General features: G+C 41.8%; 1 protein-coding gene and 1 long non-coding RNA gene across 9 annotated transcripts in view; one reads left to right on the top strand and one right to left on the bottom strand.

The window, feature by feature from the left end:
* LIN54 (lin-54 DREAM MuvB core complex component) overlaps window positions 1–16,209 on the bottom strand; it is a 38,518-nt gene that overhangs the window by 21,906 nt on the left and 403 nt on the right. For 4 of the 5 annotated variants that reach the window (XM_004941117.5, XM_003641173.6, XM_420554.8 and 1 more), the window contains exon 2: window positions 483–1,210. In XM_004941117.5, the coding sequence (XP_004941174.2) occupies window positions 483–1,175 (693 nt within the window). In that variant the 5' untranslated portion in view covers window positions 1,176–1,210. Of the gene's footprint in view, window positions 1–482; window positions 1,211–8,393; window positions 9,845–16,209 lie in introns of those variants that run through there. The other variant, XM_046941226.1, reaches the window with a different exon arrangement.
* Window positions 1,072–4,399, top strand: LOC107051735. Of its 4 annotated transcripts, none has more exons than XR_005859144.2 (4): window positions 1,072–1,207; window positions 1,698–1,806; window positions 3,399–3,557; window positions 4,270–4,399. It is a non-coding gene; the product is annotated as an uncharacterized LOC107051735 (long non-coding RNA). The 4 variants fall into 4 exon arrangements; XR_005859142.2 differs by having other exon boundaries at window positions 3,399–3,545; window positions 4,270–4,398; XR_005859141.1 differs by lacking the exon at window positions 4,270–4,399 and adding an exon at window positions 3,840–3,968 and having other exon boundaries at window positions 3,399–3,545.

Below are 16,209 nucleotides of genomic sequence, written 5' to 3'. Positions count from 1 at the left end.
AGCAGGTTTAAGGCAGACAAGATGTACCGTTTTTGTTCCTTCTCAAATGCATTGAGGTTCTTCAGAGACTTTATTTGTAACAAGCTAAATTTAAGAAGCTAGTTGCTCTTAAAAGAGGAAAGCAGCATACATTTAGAATGAAGAATGGTAACCAGCAAGAGCTCAATGCGGTCTTATGGAAGCATATATAGTTTATTTTTATAAAATGAAAACAATGGGAAAATTCAATATAAAGAATTTTGATAGCTAACTTTCTCTGAGGCAAACCCCTAAGATTCAAGACAGTAGCAGGGAGATAAAAGGCATACAATTGTAAATGCATTTGCAGATGAAAGAGTGGGCTAAGAGCAGCACTGTACTTTTACACAAGGAAAGGAAAGGCTGAAAGCAACCTCTCAGTGTGTCAGTCAGTGAAGGAAGGAGACAATAGTGGCACCAACAGAATCATTTTATAGAGGTTTCATCAGCATAACTCACTTTACCTGTACTGTTTTTAATTGCTGGGTCTGCAAAACAGAAGGCTGGGCAGCAGTATTTATCAGCTGACTTCCTTGTGTTAAAGCTGAGACACCAACAACAGGTTTCACTTCTGACCGACCTCCAATAACAACTTTGATCTGCTGGCCTTGTACTTTGGAGTCTCCACCTTGGGTCTGGGACACAGTCTTCTGTGCCTGCGGGAGCTGGCAGCGGGGTAATGCTAAAACAATGGGTTGGCCAGTCTTGCCCAAAGTTGTTACAATCAGCTTTTGCCCATCTGGTTTAATACTCTGATTGCCTATTTTAAGGTCAGTGGTCTTGTTCAGAATAATCTGATTGGCTGATATAGTGACCGGAGTCTGAGCACCGAGTTTATGGAGACCACTTTGAAAGGCAGGCTTTACTACCGAATTTCCTTCAGTTTTTATAGTTGTGGCGTTTGCAGTCACATCGCCCGAGTGATTACTGGGTGCAGTAACTGGTTCTGCAGTGACCGTGGCTGTAGTTGTAACTGAAGCATCACTGGTGGAGCTTATGTTCACTATTTCTTCCAGTTCTGTTTCCATGGGAATAGAATCTCCCATTGGTGAAGACACAATAACCGCTTCAATGCTGTCATCTTCCACCAGAGTTATACCAGTGTCCATTATTTCCTCAGGGAGCAAGCTGTTTACTTCTGCTGAAACCACCTCCATTTTAGCAGTTGTGGCAGTGATGGCCGTAGCAGGTACTGCAACAATAGTAAAAATAATAAGTTAGTGGCTTCCAAAAAATCCACATTTTGCAAAGCTTTATGAATAATGTTATCATAAGAAAATGTACAACAGCAGAAAAGACAAAGTATTGTGCGTATGCAAAGGAGGAATATCATGGAAAAAGAAAAAGCTATCAAATCCTAACACATTTGGCTGAATTTACAAAGCTCTTCAATACCATCTATTCAAGTAAAATACGGGCACTGACTTTCTCCTGATTACCAGTCCACTTTTGGCAATTTAGTATGCCTAAAGCAGCATTCCTCCCAAGATGAGTACCTTGCTCACACAGATATTTAGGCTTACTGAGATACAGAGCAAGAAGCAAAAAGCTACACAAATCCAAAAGATGATGATCCATTTTGTCATGTGCATCAACACCTACTAGCAAGACGCCTTGCCTCAGAGACTTGCTTTCCATTCCAGATGCAACAGGGGTTCATTGTTGTCTTCTCATTTCAGAAGTCTCACGCAAGCAAACAACTGTCTCAGAATGGGCTTTCTTAGCCCCAGAAGCTCAATCAACAGCCTACCTCGGGACCAAGGCAAAACTCTGCCCTTCCACCATAAGGTGAATGGTAATTCCTCTCTGTTGGCAGACAACTGCATCCCAGCTGTTTTCTTCATACTCACAAGAAAATATAAACCTCAAACTCATGATCGACTCACAATATTTTCTAAAAGCAAAACAAATATCATCCTGCCTGAAATATAGCAGAGTTGCTTTTTTTTTTGTTTTTGTTTTTTTTTAAGTGGATTAGTATGAATGCCCAACTTATCTACATTAAGTTTCATGTGACAAGCCTTAAAGACATTGCTGGAGAAGGCTGCATTTATCACTCTCACTAAAACTGCATCACTGTCAGACTGAAAACAAATGCACTTATTATGGCATTTCCTTCATTTGCTGACTCCATCAGTATTCTTGGGCACTACATGAGAGTGTATCCGTGCCATATACACGCTCCACAATCTTGAGTACTTCTAATAAGTGCAAGAGGACAAGATCCCCACAAATCCAGTTTCCTCCTTTCCAGGAAAAGCAGAGAAGTTGCACGTACCTAGGTGACAATCGTAATTAAGGAACTACGCTGCTAAAAACACATACCAACTGTTGGGGTGACAACTGACTCATCTGTGTTCATCGTGGTTGGGTTTTACAGGGTGGTAGGTAACAGCAGAACAGCTGCATTTCACACATGAAGTATAGGAATGAGGGAAAACCAACCCACTACAGTCTACCTTGTTTACATGTTGAGCTTAGAAGGCCATGTTGGACGAGTCACTGGACCCTACTGATCTCAATGGATACCATCCCAATTCCACTCAGCTCCTGAGTATAAGCTGTATCACACTGCTGTCAATGTTCAAGCATCCTCAGCTGTGTAAGAACTTGTTCAGATGACATACGGTCAAACGTGTACACAGCTCACTTATTGGCAGACATTTAGATGTCTGTTTTCTGATGTCACTGCCAGAAATACCTCCTCTTGGAGAGCATTTATCCCAAAGTAATGCCAGAACAGCCTTAATTGATGCCAGCCCTCATAACTAGTGCTAGACACAACACCTTACTCCTAAGGACACATTAGTAATGTTAGTATCACGTTGCTGTCTTGGGGTCAAACTGGTTAACTGTGTACAAGGTAACAGAAAAACTGGAATAGGAGAAGAAGTGGACTGTTTTCGCAGATGCTAAGACCACTAGCACTTTTTCTGGGTTGTGCTGTTTTATTTTCTCCTCATCCTGCCACTTCAACCTAAACAGGACTGTGCCTTAAACCTTACAATTCAGAGCTATTCTGTATAAACAACAAGAACAAAAAAAACCCATCAGGCCATTCTTGTCCTGAAAGGAAGAAAGGGCTTGGATCCAGATGCTAGACTCTTAAGGTCAACCACAACCCAAATAATGATTGCTCCTATGTTTGAAAATAAGAAAATCATCTAAATCAGGCAGTGGAAAAAAATCAATTCAGTAACAACATACTATTGCAAATGATTTACTTTTGGATCGCATACTTATGCGCTGTTCCATAAAAGAAAGGTCAGTCTTAGTATCTTTTAGTAACATAACCGTAATGAATTGAAATATATCTACGCAGCTATGCAGATAAGCAGAAACTTACTCATTGCCTGTATTCTTTGTGCCTCTGCTGCAAGGTGGTAAATGGCTGTTAAACATCTTTAATTCAATGGAAACTTAAATGGAAATGCAACAGAATTTTGAACAACACTGACTTCCAACCTTCTGCATTGCAAAAAACCAGAAAAATAAAGACACTGCTTCAAGTTTGAAATTAAAACCTGGTAAGTTAAAAGGTAAGAAACATTACATGTTTTTTGAACTAACAGCTTAAAGACATCAACAAGGTTTTTTGAAGTATTAGGTCTCGTCATTTTACAGATGGCTTTCACTACTGTATATAGCCTGGTGTCAGTGATAGCAAGAAGAACACCAAACATCTCACTGGTTCTATTTCTCCCTTTGTTTACTCAACTGAAATAGATGCATGAAATGAAATGAGGAAATCTTATCTATGAGAAGCTGATGCCATCAAAAGCTGTTTCAACATCCCAGATTATTTTTTATTTTACTTCTAGGTATCTATCCTGGATTTCTCAACAATCCAGCTGCTTGTTTTTTCAAATTCATTCATAACAAACATACTGTTTACATTTCTTTGCTCCCCTATTAAAATGATTTCCAATAATAAAGCATGCCAAACTCTTGAAGGTTTCATTACTAGGTATTAACACATATTCAGCTGAAAACCCTAAGAGAATTGGCTAAACCAAACAAGTGGATACTTATTACTAGTTCATTTGAGCCCATAGAATATGGAGAATGAAACAAATTAAAAGCTCTTGAAAAAAATACATATAATGAAGATTTGTTCATTAAGACACAATCCCAGCACAGGACATAAAATTACCTAAATGCATCGAAAAAAATAGTTAGGGACTGAAGTGTACTGTCAGCAAGGTCTGGTAGCAAGAGCTTTTAGAAATTGCTTTGTCACCTTCTTTTGAGAACGGAGACTGCATTGGGACCAAAGTTGAGTGCCCAGCCTGAGTGGCCCAATTGTGTCCATCCTACTGACTGCAGACCTACAACTGATAATCATAAAAAAGATAGAAAGGAACAACTTGAAACTTGCTGTTGTTTAATATTTCAATACTTCTGGATCCTACACTTGTTTCTCAAAATCCTTACAAAGCTAAGGTGCTTCTTTTCTTCGTATGTTCCTCCATTTGTTTGATTTTAGTTACACTACAAATAAAAAAACTGAGGAGAAAAAAAAACACTGACCACCATATTTGTATCAATATGACTTTGTGAAGATTAAAGTGGATTTATAGGTAGAAGGATAAAAATGCAATGACTGTTGGCAAAATACAGAATGGAGATAAGGGTTCTGACAGATACCTGTGTACTTGGATCAAGGGTCTCCTCATTGTTTCTACCTCTTATGCCCCGAGGTCTTTTCAGGCTTAGTGGCACTCAGCCTTCAAAAAACATCTGTGTAACCCTACAGGTTCAAGAAGATTGACCGGGCTTGTCTGAAGTTGTTGGCAATGCCACTTATAAACCAATTTCAGAAATGTTTCTCATTCAGTCTCCTTTACTGGTGAAATGACACCTCCTGTATCAGCACCCACCATGAAGTACAAATGCAAAAACCCAAAATAAAGAAAATCCAAAACCAAAAGCTTCATAAATGCATCAAGTACAACAGAGCCCCTAAAGAACTGAGATTGCCTTGGGATGAACAGAAGTACAGCCACGTGGTAAGCACATTCAAGTACAACCAAGTACCTTTGCCAGATACCAGAGGAAGGAGGTATTTAAAGGTGGGATGGAGGTACACCCTTAGGTACAGCACTATTAAGAGCTAGCAAGGGTAAATGCATTGAAATTGTTGAGCCACCCCTAGCCTGACAAGGTCATCCCCAGCGCAGTTGTCCAAGGACAAATTGCATAGAAATGTCTAGCATATATAAAGCTAACTGCTTCATCCCCAACCACCAGCAGATGCAAATATTCATATAATCACCACTACAGTTTTCTTCTTGAGGGGTGAAAAACAGGAAAACCATTTCGCAGGTTCCAAAAAACCAGAAAATAAACTGCTCAGGATCTTTGTAGTAATGTAGTTACAAGCACTTCCATACACCCTTGGTGCTGTCTTTTCCACAGATCATTGAAGCTGGGAAAAGATGATCAGCTTTTAAAATCATCTAGGCAGATGCCTACTAATTTATGAAGTGGAAGGGAGAACATCAGTATAGCTGCAGGTTTTTTTTTTTCCCCTCAAGGGGTTTATAACGGTGTGTGCAAATGGGGGAAAGTGGGACTGGATACTAGAGTTGTATCAATGGTGGAGAAGTAATAGTGGCCAACCAAACAGGTAATTGTTTGCTGCAGGTCAAAGGGACTCAAAAACCCAACTGGAAAAAGGCAAAGCAAAACTGTGTCAACGGTTCATTGATAGAACAGGGGTAGCATTTAGAGGATTTTTTTTCCCCATCATCACTTAAGATGAAGCTGAGACTAGGACTGTCTATAGGCTGTGGCTCAGATTTGCGTATTTTATAACTCAGAAATCCCTGCAATATTCATATGAAGTTACAATAATAAAAATCAGCGTATTTCTAGACTCCTTACTGAGTAAGGGCTAAAAGAAATATTCATCTATTCCTGTGGTTTATTCCTGGCAGGCAGCTGAACACCACGCAGCCTTTCACTGACTCCCCCTTCCCCAATGGGATGCAGGAGAGAATCAGGAAAATTAAAAAAAGAAAAAAAAGAGAAAAGAAGAACTTGTGGGTTGAGACAAAAAGATAGGAAAGGAAGAAAGAAATTAACAGCAATACAGACACAAAACAAATGATGCACAACACAATTGCTCACCGCCTGCTGACTGAAGGCCAGCCAGTCCCAGATCATCAGCTGCCCTCCCTGGCCAACTCTCCATCATTTTACATGTATATATTTTAAAAGATGTTGTATGGCATGAAATATCCCTTTGGCCAGCTTAGGTCAGCTGTCCTGGTTCTGTCTGGGGGAGCAGATTGTGCTCCCCCCACTCTCTCACGGGCAGGATAAGCAGCTGAAAAACTGAGATGTCCTTGCCTCTGTACAGCACTGCTCAGCAGTGACTGAAACATCACTGTATTATCAGCATTGTTTTTCTCTTAAAGCCACAACATGACATCATACCAGACACTACGAAGAAAATCAGCTCCATCCCAGTTGAAACCAGGACAATTTCTAAATCCATTGAATGGAATAGAGGCAAGAGCAGGAGGAAGCAAGGGAAACACAGAACAGATCCCTGATGATTATGATTCATTTTCACTTAGTTAAGCTATTCATCTAGAAAATCTGAGATACTCTCAGCCACATGCAATGGAAGCTTAGGTGCTCTCATTCTTCCCTATTTTTCAGGTTTTGCTCACCTGCACTAATAGTAGCAATATGCATATTTCACAGGGCTGTCTAACAGAAAATCAATTTTATTTTTGCCTTACCACTTAGAGATTAAGGGGCTTAAGATTTCTCAACAGCAACTTGTTGGCAGCTCCTCCCCCCAAAAAAGAAGAGATCCAAGTACTACTCAGAAAGGGAAACGCAGTAGCAATTTAGTCACCTGTTCCCATTTCCCTTCCTAATCCTCCAGCACATGTGACACAAAAAAGAAAGCATTTTGCAGTTCTTCAACCTTGGAACAGTTGCTAAGCTCTCCATACTGCAGTCATTGACATAAATGCTACAAAAGAGCAAGGACAGTTAGAGCACAGTTAGCCAAAAAGCACTCAGAGGAACAGAAATTCCTGTTTCATGGATCTGTTTGAAAAAAACAAATATCTTTTGTTGAAGTTTAGGTCCTTGAAACAGGTATGTTTTATCGAAGATATGAAAAAGCACTGCCTTAACCATGAAGCCTTTAACTGATCATACTCAAAGCTTAAGAGGTGATGCATGTAACATGACCACATGGCCATCCTTCAACACAACACCTCTGATACAAACATGCTGCAAGACTCATGGATCCCGTGACCCAATGCTGTTTTCTTCACAGTGAAATGAATTCTCACACACAAGGAATCACAGCGTGCTACCACAAATTAGATTATACACACAGAGTACAAAAGCAGCTCTCACAATAGAAGTAGAAGTCCTTAAATATAGTACATGACCAAAAATCCCCATGAGTCAGAAAGCCTTTCATGCAAAACAGAAGCTTGAAGGAAAGAGGGGGGAAAAAACACAAGTTTTTCATGAAAGCAGTACGTCATACAAGTCAGCAATGCTTGAATTACATTACGCGTATATGTGAGTGACCTGCTTACTAGAAAACCATCCTTTTAAAACAGATCTAATCTAGACTGGACAATCCCCTTCTCGCCACAAGAACCACTGGTACGTTGCCCAAATGTACCCTTAAGTATGAAACAAGATTAGCAAGACAGACATCTCTCTCACTGTTGATTAAAAAAAGTACTGAGAAGCATTACTAAAAAAACAAAACACACCAACAAAAACCAAAAACCAGCCCAGACACTTTCCCAGAATGACTTGTACCTAGAAAACCAAACCACTTAAAGGTCAAATTACTTTTCTATGCATAGCTCACAGCTGTTACCCAGCTTTCACATGCTAATTAAATGTTCATCAAGAAGGTAGCAAAAACATATCATATTAGTTATATCAGTCTGCATTTCATGACATATCTACATTTTAAATTGCACATATCTGTAGTTTTTCAAGTAGTCAACACATTCCATGTTTGCTAGTTGTAGCTCGTAGCAAGTGGAACACTTGCACTTCTCCTTGGTTCTGAAGATTAACCACGATCAGCCAATGATAAATCTGCTCCTTGAGGGCAGCTTGGTGCCCTTTGAGGGTCTATTCCTTGTTGGTGCCAAGAAATTCTGGCTTGCACTTAACAGCAAAGCTATTACTGTCATGGGAACACTGCCCATCAATCTAACAGCACCCCATTCTGCACGTACATTGATGCATACATATATGAGAAATGAGTGGCATGTCCAACTGAAGTATGCAGAACCCAAAATTAGGTAGTTAGGATACCCATTTATGCTCCAATTACTAACAAATAAAAGCTTGCACGAAGTAGACTCCATACCCACCTCCACATTCCCTTTTCTCTTAGAAAGGAGTGATGTAGCTGTAAGGTTTAGCACGGCACGTTCAGAAGACACCCTCCTATTGCAACCTTCCAGGAAAGACGTGGATATATGGAATATTCATTGCAGCAGAACACTACCAAGTGTCTCAGTTTGCTTTCTGTTCCAAATAGACCTCTAATGCAAACTAGAAGATAGAAACTGAAAGAATCAGAATATCTCCCTTCTCCCTCCCTTGGCTTGCACTGCCAATAGCCCTCATTTTCATAGTAATACAACAGCACAAACTCTAAAAAAAAGTCACGTGTTCTTATGATCATTAAATACATTTTGCAGGTGTTCAGCACCACAAAATCCAAGTTTTGAGGCTGTAGACTTCCGCACATTTAATGAAGCATTTCTAACTTCAGGTTCTATGCAAACTTTGTGGTGAGACCAAAAGAAATACCCATACAATAACATCAACATATAATTTCTGGACTATTCAGGCAGATAAAAGTAATGCATTAGGAATCTGTCAAAATGAGTATGGATGTAGCAAACTTAGCTCGACTGAAAAGCTAACAGAAAAAGTAAAAGGTATGGGCCTAAAAAACACAGATTTGAGAAAAGTGCTTCATTCCTGTCTTTGAAACATACTTGAAATAAATATTTTACTTTCCTTTGTGATCCTTCCTGAATGCCAGCCTACAGAAATCGGACAACACAGCACTATCGCCCCAAACACACACTGGAAAACAAGCAGCACAGAACCTGCCATTACAGGCTTGATATCCAGTTCCCCACAGACTGCTAACAGGTGTTATCATACCAGGCACCTTTTAAGGTTAGGCTTGCTGCCAACAATTTTTTCAAGAGTGCATTTTAATGTTTTTATTTACATGCTAAGGTTCATCATAACGGAACTGTAAGCCATCCACTTTACTGAGGCTTGGCAAATCCAGAAGCACAATGGTTACACAGTGCATTGCATGCATACTTCAGCACCACTGCCCCTCCAGGATGCAAAACACACCAACCAGCTTACTCTAACTGAAACCAAAACACGTGCAATGCTGATTTCAGCATGGTGATTCGCTTCCAAAAATACACAACAATGTGGCATTTTTATTAGCAACTCACAGAATCACAGAAACTCAGTGGTTATGTCTCTTAAGTAACTACTTGAGCCCTTTAATCTCTAACCTCTTTAACTTTTACAAGTAGATAGAAATCTAAGATCAAACCTGTAATGCTTTCAAGAGAGTGCTGTCAGGATTCAGAGAGCAGTGAAAGTTGTTGCAGTCTCTGTAGCTTATCTTATCAGTGTGAGTTGATTTGCTTCAGTTTTGAGTCCAATTGAGCAACAGAAGAAAGGCAACAACACCTCTATGAAGAGTCAGGTTGCAGTAGTTTGCCAGAATCCTGCATATCTAGCTGCAGATCTCAGCAGCTCTACCAGCCTTGAACACAACAACACTTCACAAGCGTAGAAGTCTATCAACTTGCAGAAAGACTGAGCTGAAGATAAACAGCTTGCCTGCAGGCAAATCGTGTTTTGGCTTTGATGCCAAGAACATCATTACTCCTCTCTTACGCTTAAATCTCTAGATAGAGGACCTTTATATGCTTTCAAAAGTTATTCGAATAACCACATTGCACAGCATCTGGCTTGCTTTTGTGGAATCAATTCCACGTGAAGATTTAGAGACAAGATATCAATTCAGTAGGAGAAATGGGAATTCCAGTGAAATCTTGGGTTTCTGCTCCATAAGTAGATGGGCCACTTCAAATTCAAGCTTCTCAGATGTCTGAAGATGGTAATGCAAATGGTTGAAGAATTTCTGGGCATAAAACATATAAACAACTAGCGGTGAGTTTTCCTCAAGAGTTTGTAAAAAAACCCAACTGTTAAGTTCTTCTGAGAAAAACATCTTATACACAGTGGACTAGCCAGAGAGGCTTGATACATACAACGTATCTGATAGATTTTTGTTTTCAATATCCTGGACATAACAGAGGGATTCATTGTATCTTACACCATCTCTGCAGATGCTTTATTCCAGACAGCACACAAAAGATGCCCGCAAGGAAGAGTTCTCCATGTGCACCTTCTGCTGCTGTGCATATCCCTTCCTAGCCTCACGGGACACTCCTCCCAATTGCACTTCCACAGCAAACATATTCGTAGCCGGACAAGTTGCCACCATACTGTGTTGAAACAGACCCAAAGGTCAGTCTCATTCACAGAATAAAAGAAAACAAAGCCTAGTGTTTCTCCATGGAAAACGTTTTTATCTTTCAAGATCACCCAGCTCATTGCTTGCTTCTTTCCTACGTTGGCAACAACTCTGCGTATAGTCAAAAAGCATTTGCAAACCGCCAAGTCACAGTTTTTGTAATGGGAGTCCAACAGCATTACATGTTGTGAGACACTGAAGCTGACTGTGCAGAAACAATCCCACCTTGGCAGGTTACTTGCTGTGACTCAGCACAGCGCAAACACAACGCACTCCAATCAGCCAGCATCAACCTCTCAGCAAGCCCACCACAGCCCCGCTCAGGACACGTACAGAACATCAAACCAAGTTTTATTAAAGTCAACATCCAACTGCATCTATAGGACCTATATGCAACTATGGGACATGTTTGTGCAAAAAACTGTACAGCACCTGCATTGCTGAGGGTTGCCCAGATTCTTATCTGAACAACTCAGAGCTGTTGTACCCCCCCCCCCCCCCCCCCAACAAAAAAAGAATCTGATTTCACAGCTATAAACAAATTACAAGAATAAGCAAAAGAGTAACTCATGAGGACAATGTCACAAGAACTTGATTTCAGAATGCAAGACAACCAGCTAGAAGTCAAAGCTTTTTAATTCAGCCTACAGCTTTTTCTAGATGCAACACCTAAACTCATTGGCCCCTCCATCCAGGAGGGGGAGCTTGTATTTGTCCCCCAGTTGTTCCAGTAGCCATCCATTGTGAAAGCACACCTGCAGCCTCCCTCTTACAGGTTTTCTGCTTCTCTCTGGGAGAGTCCATACCTCACATCCAATTGTTAACTTCTTCACAGGTAACAAAATAACAGCCTTTCCTTTATCACTGCAGTCCTCCAATTGACTACAACTTTGTTAGGCCCCAAGGCTGCAGCCAGTTTGCAGCACCAAACTATTCTGTGAGGGAGGAAGAACAAACATTGCTACTTGGTTTAATGCTCCAGAAATTACTTCAGCAAAAAAGAATTTTAGTTCAAGAAAATCTTGATTTAACTATATAAAAATACAAGCCTCATGATCCCCACAGATTCTTATCTTCTAGCTAGTGCGGGTGACATAAAATACCCACCCATGCAATACAGAATCAAGCTACAGGTCAGAAAAAGAAGTGAAGGTCACTTGATGATGTAAGTTGATAAAAAAAGTAAGAAATTATTAGAGAAATAAATTTGGGTCATTTTATTCAACAACAACAAAAAAAAAACACTTCATTTGGTTTGCTGTGCTTTCCGAAGTCTTTTTGCCAAGTTCATACAGACACACTGAAACTCACAAAAATCAGTGGTGTAAAAGGTCTGAAAACAGTTCTAAAGAAACTCTTCACAGTCAGTGTTTCATTTGGTAGGAAAGCCTTCACAACATCATATGCATACCCAAGGTTTGTTCAGGACTATTGGCATATTATCAAATTTAAGATCACAACCACGTGTAGGCCATCAGTGTACTACAATTTCCTAATTCATTACCATCCTTTATTTTACTACTATTTCAATAACTGGCAAAGCGATGTCCTTCATTTCATGTATTCCCCATTTCCTCCATCTCTTTTGCGCTTCACGTTTTGTATTGAAAAATCACAGGGTTTGTTTTGTCATAAAGCAAAGAATTACCAAATTACTCAGCAGTGCATTTCTTCCAACAGAGAGTCTTTTGTTTAAGCTTACTGAGCAAGAGATGGCCTTAAAAATACGGTCACACACACACACAAAAAATAAGAATCAAGAGTATTAACTCTTAAGAAAGCTATGGTTAACAATGATCAGTGGAAACATTAATAAACTAAGCTCACAAACTCCCCATGTCTGTATAGGTAACAGCCCAAGTGAACGCACATCATTATGACAAGCAAAATTATGCATGTGAAACAAATTCATTTCCATCCTCTGCACAAGGTGAGATATGGAGGGAGTCTGCCCATTTCTCAGAAGATTGCACTTCTAGATTTAATCAAATCCAATAACAAAGCAAATGGTTGCATGTAAAAAAAAAAAAAATCTTACTCCTATCAAATGCTGAATACAGAGCTCATGGAAGTAGCAGTCTTTTTTTCCCCCCAGTCTTTTTAAAGGGAATACTAAGAAGAACCATGAAGTGCTTTACCTAAAGAGCCATTTTATGTTCTTTGTCATAAATTCATCTGGCTATAGTTACAAAAATTAAAACAGTTCCCAAGGCAACCATAATTCGCTCAAGGTGCAGCATCCTCTTGCCATTACTCCACGCAAGTACAATGAGCAAACTACCCCTATTAGCAGCCTCCATGGGTTTAAAGTAACAGTTATGACACGCAAGGCACAGGATAGCTCTTTGTTACACAGGAAGTATTTCAGTTTGTTTTTAATGGAAGAAAAATATCAGGCTGATGCCAGTTCTGCCATGTTAATGATAGAAGTGCTGGCCATTTTCTTAAGAATGGCTGGAAGGGGGAAAGAAAAAAAAATAGAAAATCCACTTGCCCACAAGCCAGTTACAAACAAATTCTTTTCCTTGGCCATTTATGGCTAATCTAAGCTTTCACTACAATTTTAAAAAGAACACCAGTAGTGAAACAATATTACCTATCAAGAAACTGGCTATTACATACCAATCAAATATGCACCTGCTCCAATTTTTGGGTAGAGAACAGTGCAAAACAACAGCGAAACAATAGATATTCCTCTATTTCAGACGGCACTTACTGCGTGCACATCAGCAGCACTATTACTGTCTTGTACTTGAATTCCCCAGAAGTACTCAGCAGGCGCTATTGCTACAGCTCTCCTGTTTTCCTCTGGCATCTGCTTATCCATTTCCATCCAACATGTTCTTTCCTCCCTGTGCTAGCAAACATTTGAGTAGCTGCAGGGGTGAAACAGATCGAGGAATGAAGCTGGGTCAGATCTAGCTGCCCAAACCCAAGCTGAGGTTGTCACAACCTTGCTTTCCCCATGCTGCTGTGTTCAAGGGATCTCTCATGCAACCACTGCCACGCACTAACCTGGCAGGGCAGCTACTCTGCAATACTGCAAACAGATACTAGCGGATTAGCACGCTGAGAGCTTGGCTGAAAGTCTGTGAGCACCAGAACCATGGCACAGACCATGATGCAATGGGGTTAAGGTACCAGGGAAACTCAGGGACCTCTCTCCCATCCTGGCATTAATGCTCCTTGCACAGCTTCTGCCTGCAAGCAAAGCTACTTCAGCTCAGCGAGAGCTTCAGAAGAACCAGAAAGCCAGTTTAAAGCGAGCAATAGGAGTAGAAGACAGGAGTACAACCAACACCCAGCAGTGGGAGGCCACCAGACTATCTTAGGTGGCCATCTGGTGCAGATTCACTCCAGCTCAGAGCAAAACCCGTATTAGTATTAACATAGATGAGTCTTTCACTACGTGGACTACACAGAATCCACATGTGTTTAGGCACAGTATAAGAGAAGGGGAAGCATGAAAGAGGAAGGAACAGTACCAACATCAAGAAAGCAACAAGAAGTGCTCATGGGATCAAAGGGATGCGTAGCTACTTTTTTTCTAAGTCTCCCAAATAAAAGGGAGAGTAATACTTATAACAGAAGCTAAGTTGCAAATGAAAAGCTACAAAAACTGGCAGGAAATCTCTGTACCTGGAACTCATGATGGATCAAAACATGGCCCAAAGGCATGAACATTACCTAAGACTGGGCAGCAACATCTTGTGGCTTGTGAAGGGGAGTGACACAGAGGCTGAGGAGGTGCTAGTCTTTGTCCAGATCTGGAACGTGAGAAACGTGAACCTCTCACACTGTGTTGCTGTGTGACCCCATCATCAACCGAGAGGTTATTCTTGATGTCTCCTCCTTTCCCATACAAGACAAACTCATGTTTTCTATTATTATAAAGTTAGCAAGATGACTCACAGGCCGTACTGAGAACTCCATGCAGCTTTAAAGATTTTTGTGAGTGATAAACAAAGCTCCTCAAGACAAGCCCTAGAAGCAAGCTTTCTAGAAACCTTTACCCACTTGTCTTTGGGAGGTCCTGCAGCTAATAAGGATAAAAGCAAGAGTTTATCTCCTAGGCACTTGTAATGGATCCTAAAACTGCAGCACACAAATTCTTTTGGACATCACAAGTTTTTCTAACCAGGTGCGAAGAAGGCAGGCACACTCCTACAGTACAAGGCAGGAACAGAAACTAACAGCCCTCTGTAGTCTGTCTTGCTTCATTTCCCATAAAATATTTTTCCAACAGGTGGAAGGGAAATGAATTCCAGTGGCTTAGAGCAATTGCTTCTTAAAATCTAAAATCAAGACATATGAGGTATTAGTGTCTCTGAGTCTGAGATCCCACAGCACTCTCCACGCTTTCAGTTCACCTGTGGTTAGCAGATACTCGATCTGAAACCAGCTCATTACAGCTTCTTCCGAGAAAACAAGTCGAACCGTTCAGAGTGTTCAGTGACAGACCATTTGAGCCGGGCTGTACACAGCAGAATAAGCAAAACAAATAGCTGCGATATGTAATCTGAACAATTAACCTTGCATAATAAACTGCTCAAAGCGATAGCTCTACGGCCAGCATACAGCGTGTTTTGAACTCAGAGGATTAGCTAGGCCCTGTTTTCTAACACAGACTCCCAGTTAGCCTTTAGGCTGTGCTTTGCTCACAGAGCAACACACGCATACATTTGTTGGTTAATGCAAATCCGTGCAAGGCACGCAACAACGTCATTCCTTGCCATGCACACATCAGCTGGATGTGTTAGGGAACAAAACAAGATGGCTAGTGCATTTTGTGAGGGAATTCTTCTGCCAGAGAAAACAGCCAGCTGATAACTCACTGTTCTTGCCTCCGCTAAGCCAGACAGCTATTGTGAAAAAGGTAACCACACGTGGAAGGCTTTGCTGCTATTACCAGCTTTATGTAAACACTGCAAAGTGCATTAAGAGGGATTCTGCCACGTTCACCATTTGCTGTAATAACTGCAGCAGTTCAGAAGGATGGAACCGTGAAGGCTCACCTCACCGCCTGATCCCTTTGAACGCAGATCTCCATCCTGGAGCATTCCCCAGGTGCAAGTTACGTCCTGACAGGAGATCCCATATGCTTCGGAACCCAAAGCCCTCATACGGAACGTTACGTAATTAGCAGACGATGGGCTGACAAGCCGTGGCCACAAATAATTAACACCGCGCTCCGACAGCCAGCACGGGCGACGCCGGGGGGAGCCGGGACCCCTGCAGCAGGTGCCCGCATCCGGGGGGCGCGGGGTCAGGTACCGCCCTCGCACCTGCGCTGCGGGAGCGCGGAGCCGGGCCGCACCCTCCTCCCCGGGGCCGGCATCCCGCAGACAAAGGGCGGCCGCGCTCCGGGAGCTCGGGGTTCTCCTGCCCGCTCCGCAACCGGGCGCTGCGGTTCCGCCAGGCCCCGCCGCCCGCAGGCCCGGCCCGAGCCCCCCAGCCCTCCGCGCGCACCTCGTCCCCCCGACCACCGCTCCGCTCCGTTCCGTTCCCCCCGGGGCCTCCCCACGGCGGCGGCGGCGCGGGGGCGGCCGGGAGCCGCCGGCCCTATTTCGAAAGATCCGCCATTTTCACCCCGTCACCGC

This window comes from Gallus gallus, chromosome 4 (genome assembly GCF_016699485.2).
Source record: "Gallus gallus isolate bGalGal1 chromosome 4, bGalGal1.mat.broiler.GRCg7b, whole genome shotgun sequence".
Taxonomy (NCBI): domain Eukaryota; kingdom Metazoa; phylum Chordata; class Aves; order Galliformes; family Phasianidae; genus Gallus; species Gallus gallus.
This window is presented reverse-complemented; position numbering and strand designations above follow the sequence as displayed.